At 39.9% G+C, this 25,581-nt stretch overlaps 1 protein-coding gene across 12 annotated transcripts in view; it reads left to right on the top strand.

The window, feature by feature from the left end:
- The window catches only part of ct (homeobox protein, cut), a 298,644-nt gene that overhangs the window by 241,489 nt on the left and 31,574 nt on the right, over positions 1-25,581 (top strand). For 9 of the 12 annotated variants that reach the window (XM_087357925.1, XM_087357930.1, XM_087357918.1 and 6 more), the window contains 3 exons: positions 3,045-3,226; positions 6,697-6,851; positions 12,164-13,426. In XM_087357925.1, coding sequence (XP_087214051.1) covers positions 3,045-3,226; positions 6,697-6,851; positions 12,164-13,426 — 1,600 coding nt within the window. Of the gene's footprint in view, positions 1-3,044; positions 3,227-4,855; positions 4,937-6,478; positions 6,602-6,696; positions 6,852-12,163; positions 13,427-25,581 lie in introns of those variants that run through there. The other 3 variants (XM_087357974.1, XM_087357960.1, XM_022061105.2) reach the window with 3 other exon arrangements.

Below are 25,581 nucleotides of genomic sequence, written 5' to 3'. Positions count from 1 at the left end.
TTTTTTGTATGTTCGTGGCTTACGGATTCTCTCCTGCCTCATTCTATGGAATAGATCGTTCATTTGCTATGGGTTTCAGAGATATTGTGGAGAATGGATGCAAAAATGTATCCTTTTGCTATCTCATTCTTTCTCCGTCTCATTCTCGCATGTATAAAGAGGGTGAGTAATGCATGACTCGTTATAGAAATAAGGCTTATAGCTTCGTTCGTTCGGATTTTGGCCGCAGTAGCAGCACCAGCGTTTTATCGGTCATTGCATGCGCGTCGCGGCGCCACCGTCGTGGCAGTCGTCCCTCTTACTCTTTTTAATGCGTCTCTCTCTCTCTCTCTCTCTCTCTCTCTCTCTTACTCTGTTTCTCATCTGGAACAAAAGTGCTGCTCTCTATCCACTTCCGATACAAAACTGTCACTGAATGTACAGCAATTCGTAGTTCTCCTAAGGCGAACGATATGGGGAAGGTTTTTTGTTGTTTTTAAGGGTGGGGAGAGAGGAGGAATAATATAAAATGAGGGAAAAAAGTGTTGCTTTCAGACATTTAGATTTAGCGGCGTGGTCTTCTGTGAAATATTAACACGATTTTTTTTTTGCGTAATTCTCGTTCGGTTTCGTCATTGTTTGTCCATATTCAGGAATTACGTTCCCGGAACTTTGCTTCTTGCTTTGACGGTAACGTTGAAGTCTTCTGGTGTTCCCGGTTCGGCTTCCACCGCGAAGATACCACAATTGTAGATGTTTGATTTTGTTAAGACCGTCGTGGTATTGGTTTGAATGTCTGACGTATTTTAATTCACGAATCCGACAGGACTGTTGCACAGCATTGGATAACAGGATGCAGTGGATGGTTCTGAAGCGAAGCCCGAGGTTGGGTAGTGATGCTGGTTAAAAATCTTACATTCTGAAGATACTGGCTCTGTCACAGATGGACACTTGAATTTTGTGCAGACTTCTTATTAAACATATGGGGTATGAACGCTCTGAAGAACAAATGTTAAAATTTGGGCTACGCTCAAAGGAAAATTAGAACAAGGAAGACCCTTTAGGAGATGAATGATCATCGGAAATGATACAGGTAAAAGGTCCATAATATTTACGGTGATGATGATGTTTAAAGATTTTTCAATTTAATGCGAAGAAATTCCTTGCTTGCTTCGTAATTTGTTATTATTTTTTATGGTGCTGAGGTCATGGAAGGTGAGATTGGCGTGGCATGTAGTACACCTGTGACCGACTAGATATACGTAAAATGCAAGTTTTAAAAGTATGAAAGGGATGATCATTTGGGAGATGTACATATATTAAAATGGTACCTGTTTATATAAGACAATGAATTATGAAATCAGAATCGATTTGTACATATTAGCAACAAAGGACACAATTGGATGGCACAGAGAAAATATATAGAATATTTAAAAAGGCAAAATTGATTTAAAAATATTTAATCATTATCCACAAGGAATAAAAAAATTTGTCGCCCTCGAAAACAGTGTATTGAACCCAGAACGGGCTGATAGTCTATTATAATGACTCTTAAAGCAATAGAATGTGTGGCCTGGATTCTACTGCGTCAGGATAAGATGCAGTGAACGGCCGTTATGAACACTTTAATGAATGTTTAGGTCCCGTCAACGAATGGAATATTTTTATTAGGTGAAAAAGTGCCATGTTTTCAAGAAGGACCCTGGTTCACGTAGTTCGCTTTGAATTTCAGATTGGCTACTTGTAAACTTATAGTTGCCATGCAGATATACTTTATCCATCTTCAAATAATCTTCACTTAACTGTCGGAGGTTTCAGGTACTCGACGTTATTATAACAGAAATGAAGATACAGTCTTAGGGAGAGAAAAGGCGTAGGTGATGACGTTTCTCCGAGCCATGTTTATGCGTCTCTAGGGGTGGATGCACGATATGGAATATAATGGTAATTTGTTTAGTTTCGAGGAAGGAGGGGCAGAAATGAAAATGTGACTTACTTTACCGCTGTTGTGTGCTGGGAGGAGTTTGAAAAACATTTGCATGAAAGTGTCGTTAGGTTGTTTCTTAATTAGAGTGAAGTCAGTGAGTACAAGTGTACTTCCTCGAACAGAGTCGGACGAAGGTTTAGAGGACCCCCCCCCCCCGCCCCATCCCCTCCTCCAAAGAAGCTTTTATTATATCCACATTACGCGTAATGTCTGCAGGGGTTATTTTATGTCTTCAAGAAAAATGACGCATCTGCTAATTCTTCGTTGTTGCTGGATCCCTTATCATTCTTTCTGGAAGTTATTCATCAGAGACGCTCAAAAGTTTCTTCCATATCTGCAAATAAGCGACAGGAGGAAATTCAGAATCAGGGTAAACATTATAAAATGTTATACTTCGCCGTGCTTCAGTTCGTATTGGGTCTACTTAATACGGACTGCAATGGTCAGCATTCTAGCTGCGAACTCGGCACGTCGAGACGTTGAAATCGTTACCTTAAAATAGTCGGCAATTAGTTCCGTAATAGAAGATGTCAGAAATCCGATAGTTTTCTGGTACAGAAAGTAATGGACGGGCGAAATTGCGTTGGCCAAATTGAGAACTTCATAACTAATAAGATATTAGTGGGGAAACAAAATCAATGAGAATGAGATTTTCCGGGCATGTAGCACGCATGAGTGATGTGAAATGCATTCGAACCTGTAATCGGAAAAAACTTGAAGGGAAATGACTATTAGAATATACTAGGGGTTCACGGGAGTATAATATTAAAATTAATCTTAAATTAATAGTTTTATACAGATCGTTTTAGATTGTACCCACATTTGAAGTGTCATCTCTTTATCCCGGGTTAGCCTTTGGACGTTTTTCAACTGTTTTGGGACAGGGTCCATTAGCGGACTCATGTTAAACGGTAATGAACCTTCAAGACCTATAATAGCCGGAGAATTTCTTGATTAGATGAGCTCCTCAAGGAGGATATTCACCACAGAGCTCTTACACGACCGATGCAAGCTGTGTATTTTTCACAAGGTTAGTTGGCTCGGACGACCAGGTCATGAAGGTTTTTGTTTCTTGCAGATCTCGCAGATGGTTGAAGAAGTTCAGAGGCTGCAGGCGAGCATCACCAAACTCCAAGAGACTTCTTCGGGTCAAATCGCGAGGCTGGATGAACAGCTGGACCACAAACGACAGCACATCGCTCGTCTCGAGGCACGTCTCGATGCTCAGAGGGACTACGATGACGTCAAGAGGGAGCTCAGGTCAGTAAGGACGCGCAGAAGGCGTTTCGGGATACTTCCCCGAGTTTCATCCCAAAAGCAAACATACAAACAAACGAACGAGACGAGTGTAAGTACGTGTAACGAGCTATTTGATTCTCTCGTCACTTTTCTTTGATATACAGCGACGCTGTATGGACGGTTTTAACTAACATTCTATGAAACTGGATGTTAACTAACTAACTAACTAGATGGCTTACCGAACCCGAAGGTTCATCACCGAATTAACCAAAGCCCTCCACCGGACCCTGTCCTGGGCCAACAAAATCCAGTTTCCTTCAACTCCTATCTCCCATAGATCCCGCCTGAGATTATCCTCCCATCTACGTCTAGGTCTCCCCAGCGGTCTCTTCCCCTCAGGCTTCCCAAATAGTGGACCCAACCAACCAGATGGCTTAGCGAACACAAAGGTTCATCACCGAATTAACCAAAGCCCTCCACCAGACCCTGTCCTGGGCCAACAAAATCCTGTCTCCTTCAACTCCTATCTCCAATAGATCCCGCCTGAGATTATCCTCCCATCTACGTCTAGGTCTCCCCAGCGGTCTCTTCCCTTCAGGCTTCCCAACCAGTACCCGGTGCACACCTCTTGTCCCATCCATGCGCGCTACATGTCCCGCCCATCTCACTCTTCTCGACTTAATCACCCTCACAATACTGGGGGAGCAGTACAGATGAAACTGGATGTTACCTAGCGAATTCTGCTCAACGAAACATACATCCGCTCTTGTATATGCATCGAATGAATTCCCATTATCCACTGGACAGAGGACGAATCCCAGTATCTCAGCCCATAATGTGGTACTTCTGACTTGTCAGATATCATTATACTGGATATTCTTTGTAATATTATATATATATATATATATATAGCGCATATACGTACTTTTGGAACTTATAATAAACCAGGGCTGCCACTTTGACGACATTCACGAAAAGTAAATCATAGATTTCGTGAACGTCCGTCCACTGGCGATGTTGCGATCATTAGGAATGACGTTATCAGGCATCTCATGTTATCATGGGTTATGGCTTTATGGCGGAGGACGATCCGTCACATTGGTGTTGTAGGTTTTAGAAAGTTAAGGAGTAATGTCCAGTAAGACAATGTTATTTGCGTACGATAACTGCATTATGAGCGTCGAGATCCATTTACTATACAGAATTTGCTGATCAGTGGAACGGCTTTTACCTGATGTAATTTGTTTATTGTACGATTTGATCGACAGTATATTATTGTTATTGATATCTGTAATTGGGCTACTGGCTGTTGACGTAGCACACTGATAGTAAAGAATTATTGTGATAGTGGTTGAGCTACTTATCTGTCGTTCTTTTTCGACGTAAATGACGGAAGGGTCATTTGGGAAAAAGGCGTAACAAAAATGTGAAAGATCCATACCAACAATGTGTAAATATGGACCGACAACAATGGACAGCTTTTATATGAACTCCTGCGTGCATAACAGTGCTTTACTCCTTTACCTAAGAAACTAATTGTTGTCATCTGCTTACTCCCCATTGTTGTTACCTAGGAAACGTCGCGTTTACTCGGCATTGTTGTTACCTAGGAAACGTCATCTACTCCCCATTGTTGTTGCCGTCAACAATTCGATTTCGTTATTGCGGAAACAGCTGAGCTGTGAATCGCTTGTAGAAGAAGTGCGTCGTAGAGTAGATAATTTTGTGCTGGTAAAAACTTTTTAGAATATCACAAGTACTTATCTTATACAAGAATTATTACATTACATTACAGAGGCGTATTTACGTCAGATTCTCCGGAACCCTGGTTCCACTGTCAACTTTTATTCCGTGTCTCTCACTGTGCCCGTGACGACTCTGTTATTGGCCACTTGGCTTTCTGAATCAGTACGTACATAAATAACGAGCTGATCAGGATTTATTTGAATTATATTATTGTGCCTTCAGAATATTATATAAACAGTACTGTATTTGTTGTTTTAAGTAAAAGAGAAATAGAATCCTAAAAGTATATTGTATCTCAATTATTACGAAAAGAAATATGATATATTCATTCAAATAAAATCCCCTTTTCTAAATATTTAACTGTACATTACGTTGATTCACTGATTGAATTGTGTAAAATCAACAGGATTTGCTGAATAATGACATTATATTTCTTAACAAAGGGATGGATGAAAGAGTTGTAACTTCCTGTTGGAAACATTCCATCACTTTGCGTGTTACCCGATACTCTGTGGGGTGATGTGTAGTTAGCAACTATCAGGTTTTAGGTTTATACATGTGATGTTCAGTTTGATTTACATGTCACGTGAGGTGCATAAAGGCTGACTGGACAGTATTTTAAAATAGTGAAGGAAGTCAAGTTTTGTCATATGTATTTTATTATTACGTGATTCATCGAACTCTTCCCATTCTAACATCCTGGAAATGGTAAGGGGAGGGGATCGGGAAGGTATCTTATTACTCCTATTACCCATCTGAGCCGAAATCCTGTTTAGATAAAAATTTATTATATTTTTCATCTGTTTATGTTTTGGAATTATTTCTGCTCGTCTATCATCACTGATCTGTTTGCTGGTCCATATCAACATACAGACATAACAGGATTTTAGAATAATAGTGCTAATAATACGATGTTATTGTTAAGAGGAGGAATATTTCAACATAAGCCTATTCGAAATGAATTGCTCGGCTAACTAACTAACTAACTAACTAGATGGCTTACCGAACCCGAAGGTTCATCACCGAATTAACCAAAGCCCTCCACCGGACCCTGTCCTGGGCCAACAAAATCCAGTCTCCTTCAACTCCTATCTCCCATAGATCCCGCCTGAGATTATCCTCCCATCTACGTCTAGGTCTCCCCAGCGGTCTCTTCCCCTCAGGCTTCCCAAATAGTGGACCCAACCAACCAGATGGTTTACCGAACCCGAAGGTTCATCACCGAATTAACCAAAGCCCTCCACCGGACCCTGTCATGGGCCAACAAAATCCAGTCTCCTTCAACTCCTATCTCCCATAGATCCCGCCTGAGATTATCCTACCATCTACGTCTAGGTCTCCCCAGAGGTCTCTTCCAAACTAATTTTGGTTTAGAGTATAATGCAAGTGTTAAGAAATATATTTACAGTTTATGGTATATTCGAAGGTGTTCAGTACCTAGAACTGAAGAAGGCAATGCTTCTACTTGTTGATATACGCTTTGTGTAGGGTCGCCATGAATTATATTCCCATTGTATGGGTTTACAGGAAGATTACAAACAATGGTACGAGTTACGACGGGTCTACGAGGTTCTTCGGAGTCGTGTTTGGAGCAGGTCTACCGAAATCAGCTCGTTTTACCGTCCCGTTAGAGAGATTGTCGCCATTAAGGTGGACGGAACCCGAATCTTACGATGAAGAGATTTATTTTTCCATTCCGTGCTTATTCTGTGAGGCATTAACAAGGGGTTTGATGTGTTTTCCAGCATACTACGCAGTATCGAGTTCCCGTCTATTGGTCCAGGAGTAGGAGGTCCTTCGGGAGAAACCAGCAAATCTCTGGAGATGCTGCTCCTGGAGAGGACAAAAGTTCTGCAGCAAGCAGAGAACGTCGCTCTTAAAGCTGCAGTTGATCTCCAAGGTAACAGCATAAATTTCTCGGCTATTTTACAGTTCGTAATTAAATTCCATATCGGAAGGATAAAATATGTTTAGAAAGACTTTTGGGGGTCGAAACCACCCAGGGAATCGAATTGTAGGCCAGTGATTGGCTGAAAAAAGAAACTTTCTGAACGTGTCTGGCTCTAGTGATGGCCTTTTTGTATTGTCCGTGAACCTCCAGATGTCTGTCAGCTAGACAGACATCGTTACCAATCGGCCTACATCGGTAAGTGGGCGAATCTTGAAGTCCATTGCCCGATATTCCCGACAGAGAGCACGTGTTTTTATTTCTTTATGATCCAAAGATTATTTTAGTATTTCGTGTTGTATTTACGAACTTGACATTCGTAAATATTTTGCGTTATGTTTTTAAGCTAGAGATTGTTCTAATATTTTCCGTCACTGAACTTGAACCAGAATCTCATTTCATTTATATTAAAATATTTGAATCAGTCATTTTTAAAAGTACCTTACTGCAAAATCTTCAGTTTCCATGAACTTCCGAGATCATTTATACCATATATATATATATATATATATATGTAACCTAGCACATCATGGCAAGTCGTACGTTAATTGGCTCGATTCGTAATAACATTTTATGTCCACTGGTATTCAAAAGAATTTTTTTTTGAAAATTCTGGAATAAGACCCTTTCTTTAAAGATATCTATTATGTAACAGCTTAAATTAATAATTTTATTACGTAATTTTTACAATCTATCCATTATTAAACTTTATCTCTTACAATACTGCCCTAATTATAACAACAGAACTTGTAACAGTTAATCGTAATATTTTGTATCGCAAACATCTTTGTCTCTTTTTAATACTTCAAGTTCGTCGTAATTTACTTTTATTATGTATTATATTGTATAAAGTTTCAGTGTTTTAGCTGCAAATCAATAATTTGAACATTGTCTGAATATCTGAAACAAACCTCAGAGTTTTTCTTCATAATTTCCCGTTATATTCAGGTCACGCTGATATTTAATCATAAATATTTTTGACTTTGTCTGGAATATGTGACACCAAACGACAGATGTCTCACATTTTTAAAGTACTGGTCCCAAATAAGTCTTGAGCAGTGTAAAAATAACGTGCGTTGCCAACATTTGAAGGTCAAATGTCCTCCAGTGCGCGAGTGTATTGTTGCTAGAATACTTGTGTTTAAAAACCAAGTAAGAACATGGCCAGAATGTAACTTTGAGCTCACATCCGCCAGGTGTCACGAGCATCAATTCACATTAGAAACGTCGTGTCAGCTGACTAACATTGAGTAGCCCTGCGTGCATTGATACCCGCTATCTGCGTGGTATACGAAGGCGTTCTTAATTAATCTTAGCCAAAAACGGAATAATGTCTTTTTTTTTCAAAATGTCTGATTCATTCGTCGACGCGATATTCCTGAATTTTTATTTTTACGTAATTTTTACTGAGGTATATTTACATTTGTATTTTAATACAAATATAAATGTGGTACTTTAATAGCACACTAATTAAAAAAAGAGTTGAATTACCTAATATAATTTTAAGTGCTGAATCACATTGTCAGCTGATTGGAAACCGGTTCTTATTTTAAAATTATTAAGTATCAAATTATTTTTATATTCCCTTAGTCATTATGTGTAATGTAGAGTTTACTGCTTACGTGAGTGCCTAAGTTCATTTTAAGTTTTGGGCTGTGGTATTATATTGTTTTGTTTGCTTAGTTAATTTTCGCCTGTATATGTTTGATGTTGTGTTAACCTCCTAATTTTTACAGTGAATGTTTTAATGTATGATTTATAACCTTGATCCTTATACTTTACACACCCCGTTCTCCTTCCGATGATGTGACGTCTGTTTTATCGTATGTCTGATTGTCTCGTAGACCCCAGTTTTATTTACAAAACATTTTGCGTTGTATTTTCCTTTGCTACATGTGCCCTTCTTGGTAACAGCAAATAATTCAAACTTTTAAATGATTAAGATTGAAGTGGTACTTGTTCTACGATTTACTACGTTATATTTTTCGTTCATAAAAAAAAGGGCCAAGTCTAAATCCCTTCATTTCTGTGTCACAAACACACAACATGCAAATTGACTTCATCTTCAGGGTTGACGTTTTTGTACAAATGCTTTTGTTTCGATGCGTGATGTTCTGTGTGTCGACAGTAGTCGATACTTATCGATAGTTGTATATACTTCAACAGAGTTTAATGTACGTCCTTCTCGTATGTAGGATCAGGTCGATTAGCTTTGGTTCATATCCCTTCGGTGTATAAAATTCCACCCTACAATAGCAACAAGTACAAATCTTAAAATAGTGTACGCATTATAAGTGTTAGCCTTAGCCTTCTCACTCCATGTTCTAAGATGAGTAGTGTTCTTGTATTTGCATGTTACTTCATTTCTTCTTCGTATGATTCGATCCCTAGTCGTTCCATGTCTCTAAAACAATTGGCTAATGTTGTTCGTTCGTCTTTACGTGTGTTATGATTTTTTTTATGATTTCGATTCAAACGTAGAGGCCTCAGACTTCTGTGTCTTTCATTTTCTTACGTCGTAGCGTAAGAAGATTAGTTTAAGTATCGCTCTAAATATCAAGGATGTGTACGGTTATAAATCACGAATAGTATAACTCCATATGACGTCATAGAATGAAGTTGTTTCACACATGTTCTGCAATACATTTTAAATAAAATATAAAAGAACTCTTAATTTTCTTTCTTTTCTAAAAACACAATATTTCATTACGATGGTTGTCCTCTGGGGTACTGCACCCTCTAGTCTGGTAGACATTACCCTGATTATGGAAGCAGCAAGCACCTCTGAAACGTCTGTGAACCTCTATCAGACTATATGGCAAGACAGCCATCTTTAACTAAGATGGCTGTCTTCTAGGTTGTAGCGCCGTGTATTCTGGTAGAAGTTTAACGACGTTTCGGAGGTACTTGCTGCCTCCATCATCAGTTCAGTGAGTGAGACTCGTCGTCTTGGTGATAGAGGCAGAAGACAGCAATCTTTTTGAAGTTAAAATACAAAAAGTAGTTTTTATGGTACATTCTTTAAAATTCGAAATTTGTAATGAAATTATCGTAAGAAAAATTATTTTTTTAAAAAAAATTATGTTTAACCTTGAATACGTCAAGAAACGATGCCTCTGATAAAAATAGCTAAAAATAAATTTAAATAACTTTATTTGTTTTGGTACTCTTTCTTAAAAATGGTGCATTTTGAAAAGTCATCATGCATGCGAAGGGAATTTACTTGGCATTTTCTTAATGTCGTGGCTAACTGTACCAATGCACTGTTTCTCTCGCCGAGCATAGATTCTGTCCCTACCAACTTTGTCACAATTTTAAGCGATATTCTTTTGTTTTCCGAAATATAAAAATGAACGTGTTTATCGGGGAACTGCTGAACTGAGGCGCACTGTTTAGATGTTTGTACAGACGTCGAATTATAATAGCTACAGTTGGCCTGTTCGTGATCTTCCGTCCGCCAATTGCTTAGTTATTTCCAAACAGCTGATCGCCCACCGCGTTTTCATCGTGAGCGACACGTGGAAATAAGGAGTACAGCTGTTGATGTAAATTCAGCTTTGGCTGCATACCTTATTATAAAATGGCTGCCAAGCACTAACAATGTTTCGATCTAAGGTGACAGGGAAGGGGGGAGGGGGTTTAGTGCAGAAATTACTTGTAATGCGAATCCAGGGCTGTACGAAACTGGTTTCATGTGCCGCACTCGACCGTTCCACTCCTGGTGAACACCGGGGGAAATTGAATAAATAGCAGAATTTTAGGTAGGAACCATCATATTCAGAAGTTCGAAAGAAACTTAATTATACGGGTTGTAGCTTATGCATTATGTCTGATATCAGTCACTCGCGGACTTTGGTGCTGTGTTATTCTGGCCGATACGAAAGCTCTGATATATTTCTTAAAAGCACGTGAGGATATTATGATACTGAACTATTCAGTTCCTCAAATCCAAAACTTCTTGACGATGGTGAAGAGTCAATTGAATAAAAATTTTCTTTGATATTATCCATCGTCTAGTAAATATAAAACGTAAAAAAACGACGTTTCGGAGATGGGACTCTATCTCCGTCTTCAGGTTCCTACACAGTTGGGCCCACTAGATAAGAGCTAATCCCTATCTCCGGAGAGTAGAGTCCCATCTCCGAAACGTCGTTTTTTACGTTTTATATTTACTAGACGATGGATAATATCCAAGAAAATTTTTATTCAATTATTCAGTTCCTGCCTTTATTTGGTGATAATGGACAGTACAGAGCAAAACAATTATTACTACTCTCTGAACCGGACTTTGACCTACTAAAACTAAAGGTGAGATAGTTTGCTTGTGGTTCAGTCAGCGGAAATGTAATCGCACTTTCGGAGTTTAATGGGCAGTGAAATCTATAACGTTGTTTTATCAGTTAGCTGTTCTTATCGACCTGTCACTGTTATATTTTCTTCGAGGTTACACTCTGCTGTACAGACCTACAGAGTATACATTTTATTTTTCAAATGTTACAAACGCAGACTGGCCCGTGTAAAACTCACCAGTGTACGTTGGATTAAACTCCAGCAAAATTTAATAAGCAACGATCATCGGTTTTGTATCAGACTTCCTTGAACGTATGATCAATCTGTCTTATGTTCCACTTATGCAGTCAGGTATTCAATCAATTCGCCATCTTTAAAATGACTGCCCTTCCTGCTACTCTGTTGCGGTGGGGCGCCATGACACCTTCTTATGTATAGTTCGCGACTGTAATCTTGAGACTTTGCAGGGGTGACGAAGCCTTTAACGCTTCTGACTTCCTGCATTCCTTGCAAGTCTCAAGATTACAGTCGCGTACTGTAGCTTGGGTTAACTTCAGACTGTCTTTTGCATTTTCCAATCTGCAAAACATTTCATAAATACTTTCGCCCCTAAATATAATTTTAATAAAATTCATGAAAAGCTTTCTTCTAGTTCAAGGATTTAAGTTTATTAAATATTTATGTGTGTAGTTTTGTGTTGTCTTAGTCTGATAGATCTGTTATCGTTGGTTCCTTCTGCAGAGAATACTACACATCATTGTATACCCCAATGCATTACGAAGTCATACGGAGTACAGGCCTTACCCGTCTTTCGTAACATCGTAGGTGACTAGTAAACACGTCACAGTATGATGCAAAGCTGACATTACGTGTCGATATAAATAACGGTGATTTCCCTTTTGATGTCGAAATTTAAGATTACTCTGAGAGCATCTTCAGCGCAGTACAGATCTCCTCCCTCCGTGTTTTTCCAGGTAACTCCAGTACAACCACGACCCCAACTACGACGTCACATAATCTGGTGCACGACTCCGCTCACCAACCTCCTCCAGCGTCCCATCCTGCTCATCTTCCGCTATCAAACCACTCCCTGGAGCATTCCTCGACAGTACCACCGCCGCCCCCACCGCCTCCTCCACCCCCACCACCGCCACCTTCCGTCCCTCCATCGGCAATGCTTTTCCCACCCCCACTACAAAACGTGGAGACTTTCGGATCTTTCCTTGGCGAAGAGATCGTTGCCAATTGGCGACGGTCTCTGGAAAGGACAATTCTGAGTCAGAGCCACGCGGCGGCCATATCTTCCGCTCAGCACCAGCAGCAACAACAACTAAGTATGCACTCGCCAACAGATGCCCATCAGTCGTCTCCAGCAACCCCTAACTCCACCCACCAGCCACCGCCGTCTGCAGACATCATCAAGCCTGAAGGTTCGACATCCCCGCACAACTCACCGCCTTCTTCCGCTACCCCGTCGTTCGCTTGTACGTCATCGCCCACGTCACTGTCGTTAGTGAACACGACGACTGCAGTATCGTCCCCGTCAGCGATCACCACGACAACGACGACGTTATCTTCAGTAGGCGACAATGGCGTCGCTCTCCATCACCACCTCATGAACGGGAACCCGAAGACACCTCCCGAGGATGCGTCTTCCTCAATATCGGCCGCCAGTGCGTTGTGTAACAGCACCAGCCACTTACTGTCCAGTGTGAGTTCTAGTAACAATAATGTGATCCCACCGCCCCCGACTAGCACCCCAGTTAGCGTGGCCGCAGGACTCAGTTTCCTTAGAAACGACGATAGTATGAAAAGTCCTTTTAGGTTCGACGATCCTCGAAGTCCTTTTCGTTTCTCGGAAGACGGTGGACCAATGACTCCGGGTGGTGTGATGGTAGGACGATTAGGCGAGTCGTTGATCCCGAAAGGAGATCCAATGGAAGCGAGATTGCAGGAGATGTTGAGGTACAACATGGACAAATACTCGACGCAAAATCTGGACACACTGCACATATCGAGGAGGGTACGCGAACTCTTGTCCATAAATAACATTGGCCAGAGATTGTTCGCGAAATACGTTCTCGGACTCTCACAAGGCACCGTCTCCGAGTTGTTGTCCAAACCGAAGCCTTGGGACAAGCTGACGGAGAAAGGGCGAGACAGCTACCGGAAGATGCACGCGTGGGCGTGCGACGAGAACGCGGTCCTACTCCTCAAGTCACTGATCCCGAAGAAAGGTAAGCCCACTCATTACATGTCTTCCTGGAACCAAAGTTACGTATTTGCTCTCATTTCCAGGTTAATTTCTTACAGTTCTTTCACTGTGCACGTAAGTTAAAACCAGCAGGACATTTCTAAAGACGAACATCCATATTATAAGTATGAGTGAACAAGATTATAAATTCATAATATTATCATAATAAATAAGCGAATTGAATATTTTGGTACAGACTATTTAAAAACTGTGCAAATAATGGATTTTTTTCCATAGGTGAATTATATTTTGAAGTTGCTTTAAATATAATAAACTGGATTTATGAATGACGTAAGCATAATTATAGTCATAATTAACTGCAAAGAAGGTTGCTTTAATTTGCCTACAGGCCAGCGTACTATTATTAGAGAGATGGAAATAGTTCTTTGTGAAACATAACGAAAGAATTTCCTCACGTTCGCTGAAGTGAGTCATTAAAAGTGACTTGATTATAGTTTCTGTAACAAACACACCCCGATGGTACCTTAAAATTACTCCTTAATATGCTGATGATGTATAATTTTTTTTTTTTTTTTTGTATTCTGTTGATGAATTGTGACTCGTGAAACGCCTATGAGTGCAGCTCGCGATATCTGGTGGCTTTTTGAAGTCGTCCACGGCACAAACGTGATGATAATGATGATTTGTGTCGGATGGGTGGGGGATGTTGCAGACATGAGAGGGATGAGAAATTCTTTGCAATATCTTGATCGGAAAATCTGTAGGGGAAAGCGGACTTGGTTAGACCTCGATGTAGATGGAACAATAAAGTAATTATTTATAAAATTAATTATTTTTGCTAATTTCAAATGGCTAAACAGTAGAACACGAAAGGCTCGGTGACTTATCAAATTAAGTAATTCCTTCTGGGAGGAAGCCGGTTCGAACCCTGACCGAACGTGTTAAGGGTATTATGTTTCCAACAGTTGATACAGCGGCGTATAAATAATGAAAGTAACATACAAACGGCGTATTTTCCTGTAGGCACAGTGCCTCGCTTCTGTTGTTGAAATTTTTTATCTAGGTTATTACAAGGCCCGCAAATTTTCGTCACTTCACGCGAAGATCTCTTGTATCCATGGTTATTTTTGGCTCCTTAATTGAAATTGGGAGGAATGTAAGTCGACAGGCCTGAAAACAAGGTTTAAATAACTCGTATGACTTTCATCTCTCTTAATCAATATATTTTGAACAGAATGTTCGTGGCATCGTTTCAAAAGATATTTCAAACGTTAAGGATTAGACCTGAAGGCTGGCTGTGAGGAAAGCTTTAATTAATGGTTATCGATTTAGATTGTTCTGGGTTAGACATTTCTTCCTTTCAACTTAATATATTTTTATTTTTTATTTTGGTTCCCATCCAATACTTCTCTTTGCTCTTTTACACAAACGAAAAAACAAAAACACGAAGACATATAGTAGACTTAAATCAGGCTTGTAATTTTAACGCAGTTTTAATTGGTAAAGTTCAGATTGTCGAAGTTTTCGGCTTGTTTCAGACTTAACAAATTTGTAATGAACGCGTAATATTTAAGCTGTTCTCACACTGACACCAGAACGTGTCGTGATATATTTAAATTTGACGTGTGTATGTAAATCACCAGATAATTATCTTCGTCGAAGAGTCATTAAGAGGCAAATAGTACCCTCAGGTAGTCAAGAAATCGCACACCCAAACCGAGTTTTCGTAAGGTTCGTATTAATGTTATCCCCATTTACACATAGGTCCTCCGAGCGTTCTGTTCCCTGCAGATTTTCAAACAAAATTTTTTTACGCATCTCTCGTGTCCCCCTCACCCTGCCTACGTCATCCTCATTGATTTGTTCGCCCAATTATTTTCTGATTGACAGCGCAAGCTGTGGATCTCCTGATTACTAGTTTTGATTGTGTATGTACAAATTCATAAAATATCTGTCTTAGAGTTTATACATGCATCGTAATTTATTAAATACTGATATATTCTTTCTTGATGTTGAACGTGAGTTTAGTTTTCCGGGGTTCTTGCGAATATTTCATAACTGTTTTATAATTTCAACAACGTTATACTCAACCTGCGATTTGCAACGGTCGTGATGTAATGCTATTCACCTTTCATGTTTACTGTGTTTCCATCCATACCAAAAAAAAAAAAAAAAGATATATGGACCCTTAGTTACTTGGAAAATCTCCCATCACTTCCATTTCTGAATTTTAAGGAATAAATCAAAATATAGCCTTGTATTTTTTCTCGTACAGGTATGGATTCTGGAAATTAATACTTGAACGTATGTATCTGAAGAGATAAGGGCTTGAATTCACTGAATCTGAAAGGTACAAACATTCGAAGGTCTACATTACTTGTTATTGTAGTCAGATTTATGCTAATTGGTCACAATCTAAAGTAAACAATTATGAAATATACCTTCAAAATGGAATTTGACAAAACTCAATCCAAAGGTCAAGGAGTTACGAAACATTGGACACCAAAAACTACCTCCTGTTTAATTATCTCGAAAAGAAAAAACGTATAGGACATAAGTTTTGTTGGAAATTCTTTTCGTTGTGATAATTCAGCTAGTCTATCGCAGAAACGAGTGCAGTCGTCATGAAAAATTATCGTTATTGTTACCCGATTTAGACCAAAATTGGAATGCGCAGACATATTTTACTCACCAATATAAAATATCATGAAACTCCGTTCATCGGGTCTCGAGTCTTATATTCGGACAGACAGACGGACGGATATAGAGAAGCTGATATGCGAATTTCTGCGTCTTTCTAGCGAACACGTAGAAAAATAAATAAAATATATTGATCGTTCAATAAGTTTCATTTCATTAGGAAGACGTACCACCATTGCAAATAAATTTAACTGCTTTCGAATTTGCTAATCAAAACGAGCCTTGAAGTGTCAAATGGAAAAAGTAAACATGACAGTGATCAGTGATCTGTTTTATTGTAATGCCTTTAACGGAGGGACTTTGGGAGAAGGAGAACGTAAAATTTGCGAACCTCCTTACGTGATTACGAGACACGTAACAGCTTCGAATTGTCTACGGTACGGACATAGAGATTCGTAATTGTCTCTAATGAAGTATTCTTTAAATAGAAAATATGATCATCAGAAACATAATGAACTTTGATCGTCCGCCATTAGCCTGGTTTTTGATGCGTCATAGACATATAGCCACTAATTTCTTTTAGTATCCGAGGTATTTTTTTTATTATTCCCTTATTTTATTCTTTTATAACTCACTTTTGTTAATTCACTTGAGATATTAGTAAGTCCTGTTTGTTTTACGATAACGCGTTACTTAGATTATTATTGCCTTGGCCTTGTAATCCTGGGGGTCTCGGGTTCGATTCCCGGCGGTGCCCGAATTTATAACTTGTGTTGGGCAAGGCCGTGGTCTAGGCAACACGGAGTTTTCCTCCGTGGCATCCCAACAATTACTCCATTCACACACAGAAGAAGGCAATGGCAAACCACTTCTGGATCATCTGCCAAGAACGTATATGAACAGGTCCCAGTCCGAGAAAAGGATGGAAGGATCCTGTTCATATGGACCTGTCGTCAGACAGAACACTACAAATAAATAAAATAAAATAAATGACTACGGAAATATAGAAAAAAATCTATAAACTTATTGTAGAATATATATATGAGAGGTAGATCTGCTTCATGAAATATTGACGCCATATTGTTTATACTTAAGAGGAACTGGCCTCTTCGATGCCGTATTAAAGAGCGCACGTGCCTGTCCATCTGCGACTCACCATTATCTATAATGTAGACTCTAATGGGGCGGTTTTCTTAAGAGGCGGTAAGTCACAAAGCCTTTGGAAGGAACTCACCCGAGACACTTCACACTGACAGGACGGACGGCGTCTCCCTGATGGGGAGAACTGAAAGCTGGTCCCAAACGGTGACGTCTGTCCAAAATAAAAAGTCGGCAGAATAAATAGGATCTGAGGTTCTCACGGCAGTGAGAATGAAGATGACTGTCTTCTGGGTTGTAGCGCCGTGTAGTCTACCGACGTTTCAGAGGTCCCTGCTGCCTCCATCATCAGGGCGATGAGTCGACCTCTGATAATATAGTAAATTTCTTAAGAGTAAACGGCGCTAAAGAAGAGAGCCTTCTAGGCAGAATAATTTTAATTAGGTTTACTCTGTTACGAAACCTGAACGTGGGAACAGACTACGAGAAACGAGTCCTTTATGGATGTGAGACTTCTGTGTTACTTTGAGGGAAGAACGTGATGACAGTGTCCGAGGACAGGGTGCTGAATAGAACTGTTTAAAGAGGGTAAGTGGCAGGGATTAGAAAACTTTACGCAATTATAATGTTCACGTACTCAACAAAGGCCTAATGTTACTATGATCAAAGCAAAAAGGGGGTGACATGTACGAGAAATTGAGCATGTGTAGGGGATATGCAAAATATATACAAACATATAGTCTGTAAACCTTGAAAGATAATTAGGTATAATAATAAAGAAATGAGAGGGAGTGGACTGGATCTATCTGAATTTGTATATGGTCCAGTGGCTGACTGTTGTGAACATTGTAATGAGCGTTGTCATTAAAGGGGGGGGGAGGGGAAATTTGTTAATCACCTGAGCTACTGTCGGCTTGTCAAGAGAGATGCTGCTTCATGTAGCGAGATAACACTTGTACTAGGAAAATCAGAATTTCAGTTTTAACCACACGCACCAGCCAGTGGCTAATGATTCTAATACTCGTTTGAAAATGGCATTACAGGCGCGTGTTCCTCTGATACACACACACACAGAAGTTTTCGGAAAATATCTTCGTTGTTTGTTGTGCCTTAATTATATTAACCGTTTCCAGTTCACTTATTACATAATTCTGAGTATTGGCAGGTCTTTAAGGTTAATTATCACAGCCGAACTTTCTCTCTCTCTTTAGCGAAAGGATTTTTCTCTAATAAGCAATAATGAATGTAATTCTGACCACCAGTTCTTGAACTACAAACGCTGGAGGCGCTGTGATAATTCAGTGTGTATTAGCGGAAGTTTTTTGAAGCAGGATACATTGTACATGCGCACTCGAATCTTATAACGTGAGTTTTAAAATGATTTTCATACCTTCTGTATTTATTAAAAGAAACAAACTGAACTGCAGGTAAAATGATCCTGAGGTCGCTACGTGATAGGGTCGTATGGTGCATATAAATCGAACAATGCGATCGAGATATCGAATTTTATGGTGACGGTGACGAACGTTAGGGCTCATTAACGATGAATTTCTTTGTGTTTTAAATTATCACTTGCGTGTTTGTTCAAGTTCTGTGCTGATTTTAGGTTATACCATTTCTAAGCCCGTACGATAATGTGGTGCATCATAGAATAGGATCGACCATCATTAACATAAATCTCTACTTCAATTATACGCCTTGCCAGAAAGGCACGTTCTAATTTTAGAGTTTGCCGCGGATTTTTGCATCGGGTAGTGTCTTTAGCGTTGACATGGTGATGGAGTGTTGACATGGGTTTCTGCTGTCACAGATTTACATACCCAGCCTTCGTTTTCATCATCCTTCTTTTTTTTATTCTTTAAAATAAATTACATATCTGTTTGTATTCCATTCGTCCAACCTCCCTACCTTAGTCACGTCTCAGAAATAACATGGATGTTAACTCCGCAAATCACCGCCCGGCTGGTATAACCTTGCTTTCTGAGCTGGCTTCAGACAGACTTGGAACTCATGTTATAGAAGGTCGACTCAGTGTGGTACTTTCTGAATAACAAGGTCTTGGGGAAGATGCCCCCCCCCTCCCCCCTCCAGCTGGACGCTCTTAATTTGTATCTTCTTAAACATAAATGTTGGTTCTGAAAAATATTACAGATTTTTTTCTCGATGTTGGCATACAAACTCGTGGGATACATTTTTAAACGTGACCTTGCTGAACTGTTGTCAAAGTGTTAAAGTGTCATTGCGCGCTACAAATTGATTCAAAAATAATTATCCCTAGTGTAGAAGACACAGGGAGGTATGGGGCATAATATTAAAATGGATATTAATGAAAACAACTTGTAGAAATATGGACTGGATTAAACTGGCTCAGGAGAGGAGCCGGGTGGCGTGCTTTCTGAACACGGTATTCAAAATATGGGCTCCATAGATTGACGTAGTCTAGTGAGGGTTTAAAAGTCGCAGAAGAGTAGGCCTATTTGGAAAACATTTGAAACCCATATTAGAAGGATTGTTAAAATTCAGTTCTGACGTGCGATCGTAATGCAGACTGGGAGTTGTGTTTATAAAGGGTTACCCCTATACTTCATAGATCAGTTGGTTAAGTTATCGTTAAGCCAGTTTTATAAAGTGTCTTGAAATTGGCGAAGAAAGTTTCGCTTTGAGAGGAAAAGTTTTGATATTTTCTACGAAATGAAAATCAACTTTACCTACTTATTTTACCATTCTTTCATCGACTTTGCAAATCGGAACAGCATGTAGCCGTTATATTTTGAGTTTAATTTTAATTTTTCACACTGATATTCCTCGTGACTTCAGTTGGTACAATTTATAACTTATTCTCGCTACAAGAAAACAGTAGTTGTATTATTTTACCTCAGTTACCATTCTCCAAATGACAAACGCTTGTGGGCGTCAATTTTGTTTTCACTTTTGAAGTAGCTAGGAATTAAAAAAATCGAGTTTTTTTTTAATCTTAATTCCAAATACATTTATAAGCTACGTAAATAAAATTTAATGATTATTTCCATGTTAATTTTCGTTGGTTTTACAGTGATGTGTTATCTGCCGAGTGATGTTCCGAACATTTAACAGAATGTAGGATAGTTTCAAGTGTTTTGGGTGGAGCAACGTGTCCTCTTTTGGACTAATTGCTATTTTTTCGGGCGATAAGCCTTGTGATGATTACCCGTGATTATTTACGGTTGTGAAACTTAGTATCCCATATTTATAGTGGTATCAGAATGTGGAGTAGAATGTTTGGACCAGAGAGAGATAAAATGACAGGAGGATGGAGAAAACTTCTTAATGAGGTGACCCATAATTTGTAATCTTCTCCAAATACTGTAGCGCGCATGTGGGAAACGAGAAATGAGTACAAAGTGTTGGTTGAAAAGCCTGAAGGGATGAAGCCACTTGGAAGACCTGGACGTACGTGACAGAATAATATTAAAATAGGTCTTAAAGAAGTAGAGAGAGGATATTCACTGAAATCACTTTCTCAGGGCAAGGTCCAATGGCGGGATTTTGTGAAGAAGGCAATGAATTTTCTGGTCCCACAAAACGCTGACGGGGAATTTCTTGATCAGCTAAGCAGCTATCAGCATTTCGAGAAGGATTTAGCTCGTGGAGTGAGATAGTTAATTAGCCTTTGCCTGCATCATCAGGGCCGGAGGACTTTTTTTTTTTGCGTTCAGTCGCCATCAAAGTCTTTGGTCTTATTACTATCACAGGACTCGCCATTATGACTGTTACTTTTATCGTCTTAGAGAAAGATATCTTTTTACAGATCTGCGTGTCGTTATGGAATAAACATTGCAGTATCGTTTAACATTGGTTGTTTTTTTGGTTTCTCTCTCCATATTGTAAGTTCCTTCAGGGTTTAAAAATGTGTTCGACTCATTTCTTGGTGAAGGGCCAAGTATGACTAGGGCGTCTATCTGCTGCATTGCCAACTGGGGCTTGTGAACAGCAAAATAAACAGTCAGTCCCACCACAACACCGTACAAAAAACACGCACAATTGAAAATAACGACACGAAACGTTTGGTTTGATGACGATCACTGATGAATAATTTGAAACTGGTGTCGTGGCAGGTCCAAGAGTCATGTAATCCTCCGGAACCCTAAATTGCGTCACGTCTTGTGGTTATAATGAGCTCGTTTGTTCTGCATTATATCTGTTTAGTTGCAATGTTCTCGGTGAACTTAATAAAACAAAGTTCCATTCGTTTACAGCGTTTTACTGAACGTCCTCATTCTTAGAGCCATGGGCCGAAGGATCTGTGTGTTTTATTTCGTGGTCGGCTACGTAGAACGGGCTGGGATTGAAGTTACCCATGGGTGGCCTTAATTTTACACGTCGGGAAGCCGTTAATTAAGTTTGCAGCACTAAGTGACATTGTTATATTGCGCTAAGCCATCTCGGAAGGTAATCACATTTCGAAAGCGATGAACCTCATCATAATGACCGAGTTAGTGTGAAGGTGGACCGCAAAGTTCACCCCAGTTTTAAAAACTTTTATTTTCATTGAAGTACAGAATTTTTACAGTGTTTCTTTTCCATATAAGGTGACGCAGATGAACCAGTACGCTTTTACGACACTGGGTGAGAGCTGAGGTTAGAGAAATCTGGCTACGTCTTATTCTTTCAATAAATTATCTTCGTGACTCATTCTGCCAGCAAGACAGAGCTCTACACACACCCCTGTTGTAAACGAGTTCGACGGGAATGTTTTCTGGATTCACCGAGTGTCCACTGTGATCACCTAACTTCGCCGTTACTAGTATTTTAATCTCATAAAATGAAAGGTATCACGAGAGAGAAGCCGGGCTGAGCGATATTACAGCAGACCTGTTTCCATCATTTAGTCTCCAGAAATGTAACAAAAGCATGAGAAAAAATGTTTTGCCGAACGATAAGAACTATGGGACAGTCATAAGATTAGAGATTTTGGTCTTGTTTTGTGACAGAAGCTTCCCGTCAGATGTTTCTAAGTTCAATATGTCGAGGTAAGTGATTCATAATGTGAGCGTAATTTGCATTCATAGAAATTCTGACCAACTTAAATTTGTCGGGCATGAGTCATAGTTCACTTTGTGGAATTTGTGGGGATGTTCATTATGTTTTGGTACGGACTTTTACGTGCCTATATCCAAATGGTTCGTTAGTTACCACCATCAAGCAGAAAACATATCTAAATGCTCTTGTTCTACGTTTCAAAGAGAAATAAACTTGTTACAAGTTGCGTATTTTTTCTATATTTTTTTTTTTCAGGTTTCGTTATTGGACAGCAAGTAGTTCACTTTCAAAAATTTGAACGTCCGCCATGTTAGTATTATTATTTATTTTTTTATTATTTATTTAGTGTTCTGTCTGACGAGAGGTCCATATGAACAGGATCCTTCCATCCTTTTCTCGGACTGGGACCTGTTCATATACGTTCTTGGCAGATGATCCAGAAGTGGTTTGCCATTGCCTTCTTCTGTGTGTGAATGGAGTATTTGTTGGGATGCCACGGAGGAAAACTCCGTGTTGCCTAGACCACGGCCTTGCCCAACACAAGTTATAAATTTAAAAATGTCCTAATGTGTGGTCGTCTGTAGTATCAGGTTTCTTAAATAGTAATTTTGTTTGCAAATAAATGTGGGGGTACACACGAACGGACTTTATTATATCGTAAGTCTAAAATCACGGCCAATTAAGGTAGTTGTGAAACTGTGGTGTTACTTTTCTCGTCACCCTGTAGACTGGTAACGGAAGGAAGTTACAATTCTGATGTGAATGACACAATATTGCTCATGGAGCTCAGAAGAAAAAAAAACCCCGATGATAATGACATATGTATCATTAAAAAGTGTACGTTACGGGGCATTGACCTTACGCTCACATGCCGTGTCAACTTCGCGGAGGTCATTTTCCCATCAAACATAATTCCGAAGCCAGATTATTTCATTGTTTCTGAGATTTTTTTTTCCTATAATTATATTTTCTCTGTAAACCAAATTATAATAGGGCAATGCGCGCGCACTATTGTTAGATGACGTAACAATGACAGGATGAAGGAATTAACGTCTTTCGATAATTAGTTTGGTATCGACTTCTCTTAACTCCGAGGGTTTTGTGTCGTTCTCATGTGCGTGTCCTTACAGAAGTTAATTATTCTTATTTCCCACGATCATTTGATGTCATTTAGTGGTTTTTTAAATATGGGGAAAAGAAATCTCAAATTGAGTATCCGTTAGCAGTATGCTGTTTAACGATGCTCTGTTTAACAGAGGTGTAAGCTTGTACTGTATCTTAGGCGACTAGGCGCTGGTCTCTCACCACGGATACTCCGGTTCGATCTCGGTTTATTTTAAGTGAGACTCGGTTTTAAGCTGATAATTGTCGGTCTAAAATTGTTTATCCATCTCTGCTCCATGAAATGTGCGTTAGCCCTAACGAAGCAGCACATCTGTTACCTGAAACTTGGCTGATACCACAATAAACGGTGGTCTCTAATAAAGATTTGAACCCCACGTCAAATTCTCTGATCGAGAACCGAAGTATCGTTGTTCATGTGGTACGAGTGAGGGGCCTTTGTCTCAGCTCCTTGTCACGCCCCGAAAAGCAAATTTGAAAAGCAGGATGACGCCATTTTAATTGTACCAATAAAATATAGTAATTTTGTAAGCTATTGAATCTGTACAGAGTAACAGTACAGATTAGGAAAATCCTTTTTTTTTGGGACTTCCAACTAGAACCAAGACTTCGATGTAGAATTATATCTTAACAAAGTCTTACAAGAAGTAATTTTTATTTATGTATCATGGATAAGTCAATTATCGAATGTTAGGACAAGTAACTAAGTGGGGATATGATATAATTCAGAACAAGAGCTGAAGGTCTGTATATTCTGATCTGGAAAAGTCTTGAAAGTCAAGTCTTCATCGCCCTTATGATGGAGGCAGTATGACCTCTGAAACGTCGGTTAACATCGACCAGACTACACGGCGCAACAACCCAGAAGACAGAAATCTTCATACTCATCGCCCTGATGACGGAGGCAGTATGGCCTCTGAAACGTCGGTTAACATCGACCAGACTACACAGCGCAACAACCCAGAAGACAGAAATCTTCATACTCATCGCCCTGATGACGGAGGCAGTATGACCTCTGAAACGTCGGTTAACATCGACCAGACTACACAGAGCAACAACCCAGAAGACAGAAATCTTCATCGCCCTGATGACGGAAGCAGTATGACCTCTGAAACGTTGGCTAACATCAACCAGAGTACACAGCGCAACAACCCAGAAGACAGAAATCTTCATACTCATCGCCCTGATGACGGAGGCAGTATGACCTCTGAAACGTCGGTTAACATCGACCAGACTACACGGCGCAACAACCCAGAAGACAGAAATCTTCATACTCATCGCCCTGATGACGGAGGCAGTATGACCTCTGAAACGTCGGTTAACATCGACCAGACTACACAGAGCAACAACCCAGAAGACAGAAATCTTCATACTCACTGCCCTGATGACGGAAGCAGTATGACCTCCGAAACGTTGATAAACATCTACCAGACTACACAGCGCAACAACCCAGAAGACAGAAATCTTCATACTCATCGCCCTGATGACGGAGGCAGTATGACCTCTGAAACGTCGGTTAACATCGACCAGACTACACAGCGCAACAACCCAGAAGACAGAAATCTTCATACTCATCGCCCTTATGATGGAGGTAGTATGACCTCTGAAACGTCGGTTAACATCGACCAGACTACACAGCGCAACAACCCAGAAGACAGAAATCTTCATACTCATCGCCCTGATGACGGAGGCAGTATGACCTCTGAAACGTCGGTTAACATCGACCAGACTACACAGAGCAACAACCCAGAAGACAGAAATCTTCATCGCCCTGATGACGGAAGCAGTATGACCTCTGAAACGTTGGCTAACATCAACCAGACTACACAGCGCAACAACCCAGAAGACAGAAATCTTCATACTCATCGCCCTGATGACGGAGGCAGTATGACCTCTGAAACGTCGGTTAACATCGACCAGACTACACAGCGCAACAACCCAGAAGACAGAAATCTTCATACTCATCGCCCTTATGACGGAGGCAGTATGACCTCTGAAACGTCGGTTAACATCGACCAGACTACACAGCGCAACAACCCAGAAGACAGAAATCTTCATACTCATCGCCCTGATGACGGAGGCAGTATGACCTCTGAAACGTCGGTTAACATCGACCAGACTACACAGAGCAACAACCCAGAAGACAGAAATCTTCATACTCATCGCCCTGATGACGGAGGCAGTATGACCTCTGAAACGTCGGTTAACATCGACCAGACTACACAGAGCAACAACCCAGAAGACAGAAATCTTCATACTCATCGCCCTGATGACGGAGGCAGTATGACCTCTGAAACG

Source organism: Zootermopsis nevadensis, unplaced genomic scaffold (genome assembly GCF_977971745.1).
Source record: "Zootermopsis nevadensis isolate Lab colony 2312 unplaced genomic scaffold, Znev_1.0 Znev_ptg000002l, whole genome shotgun sequence".
In the NCBI taxonomy this organism is placed as follows: Eukaryota; Metazoa; Arthropoda; class Insecta; order Blattodea; family Termopsidae; genus Zootermopsis; species Zootermopsis nevadensis.
This window is presented reverse-complemented; position numbering and strand designations above follow the sequence as displayed.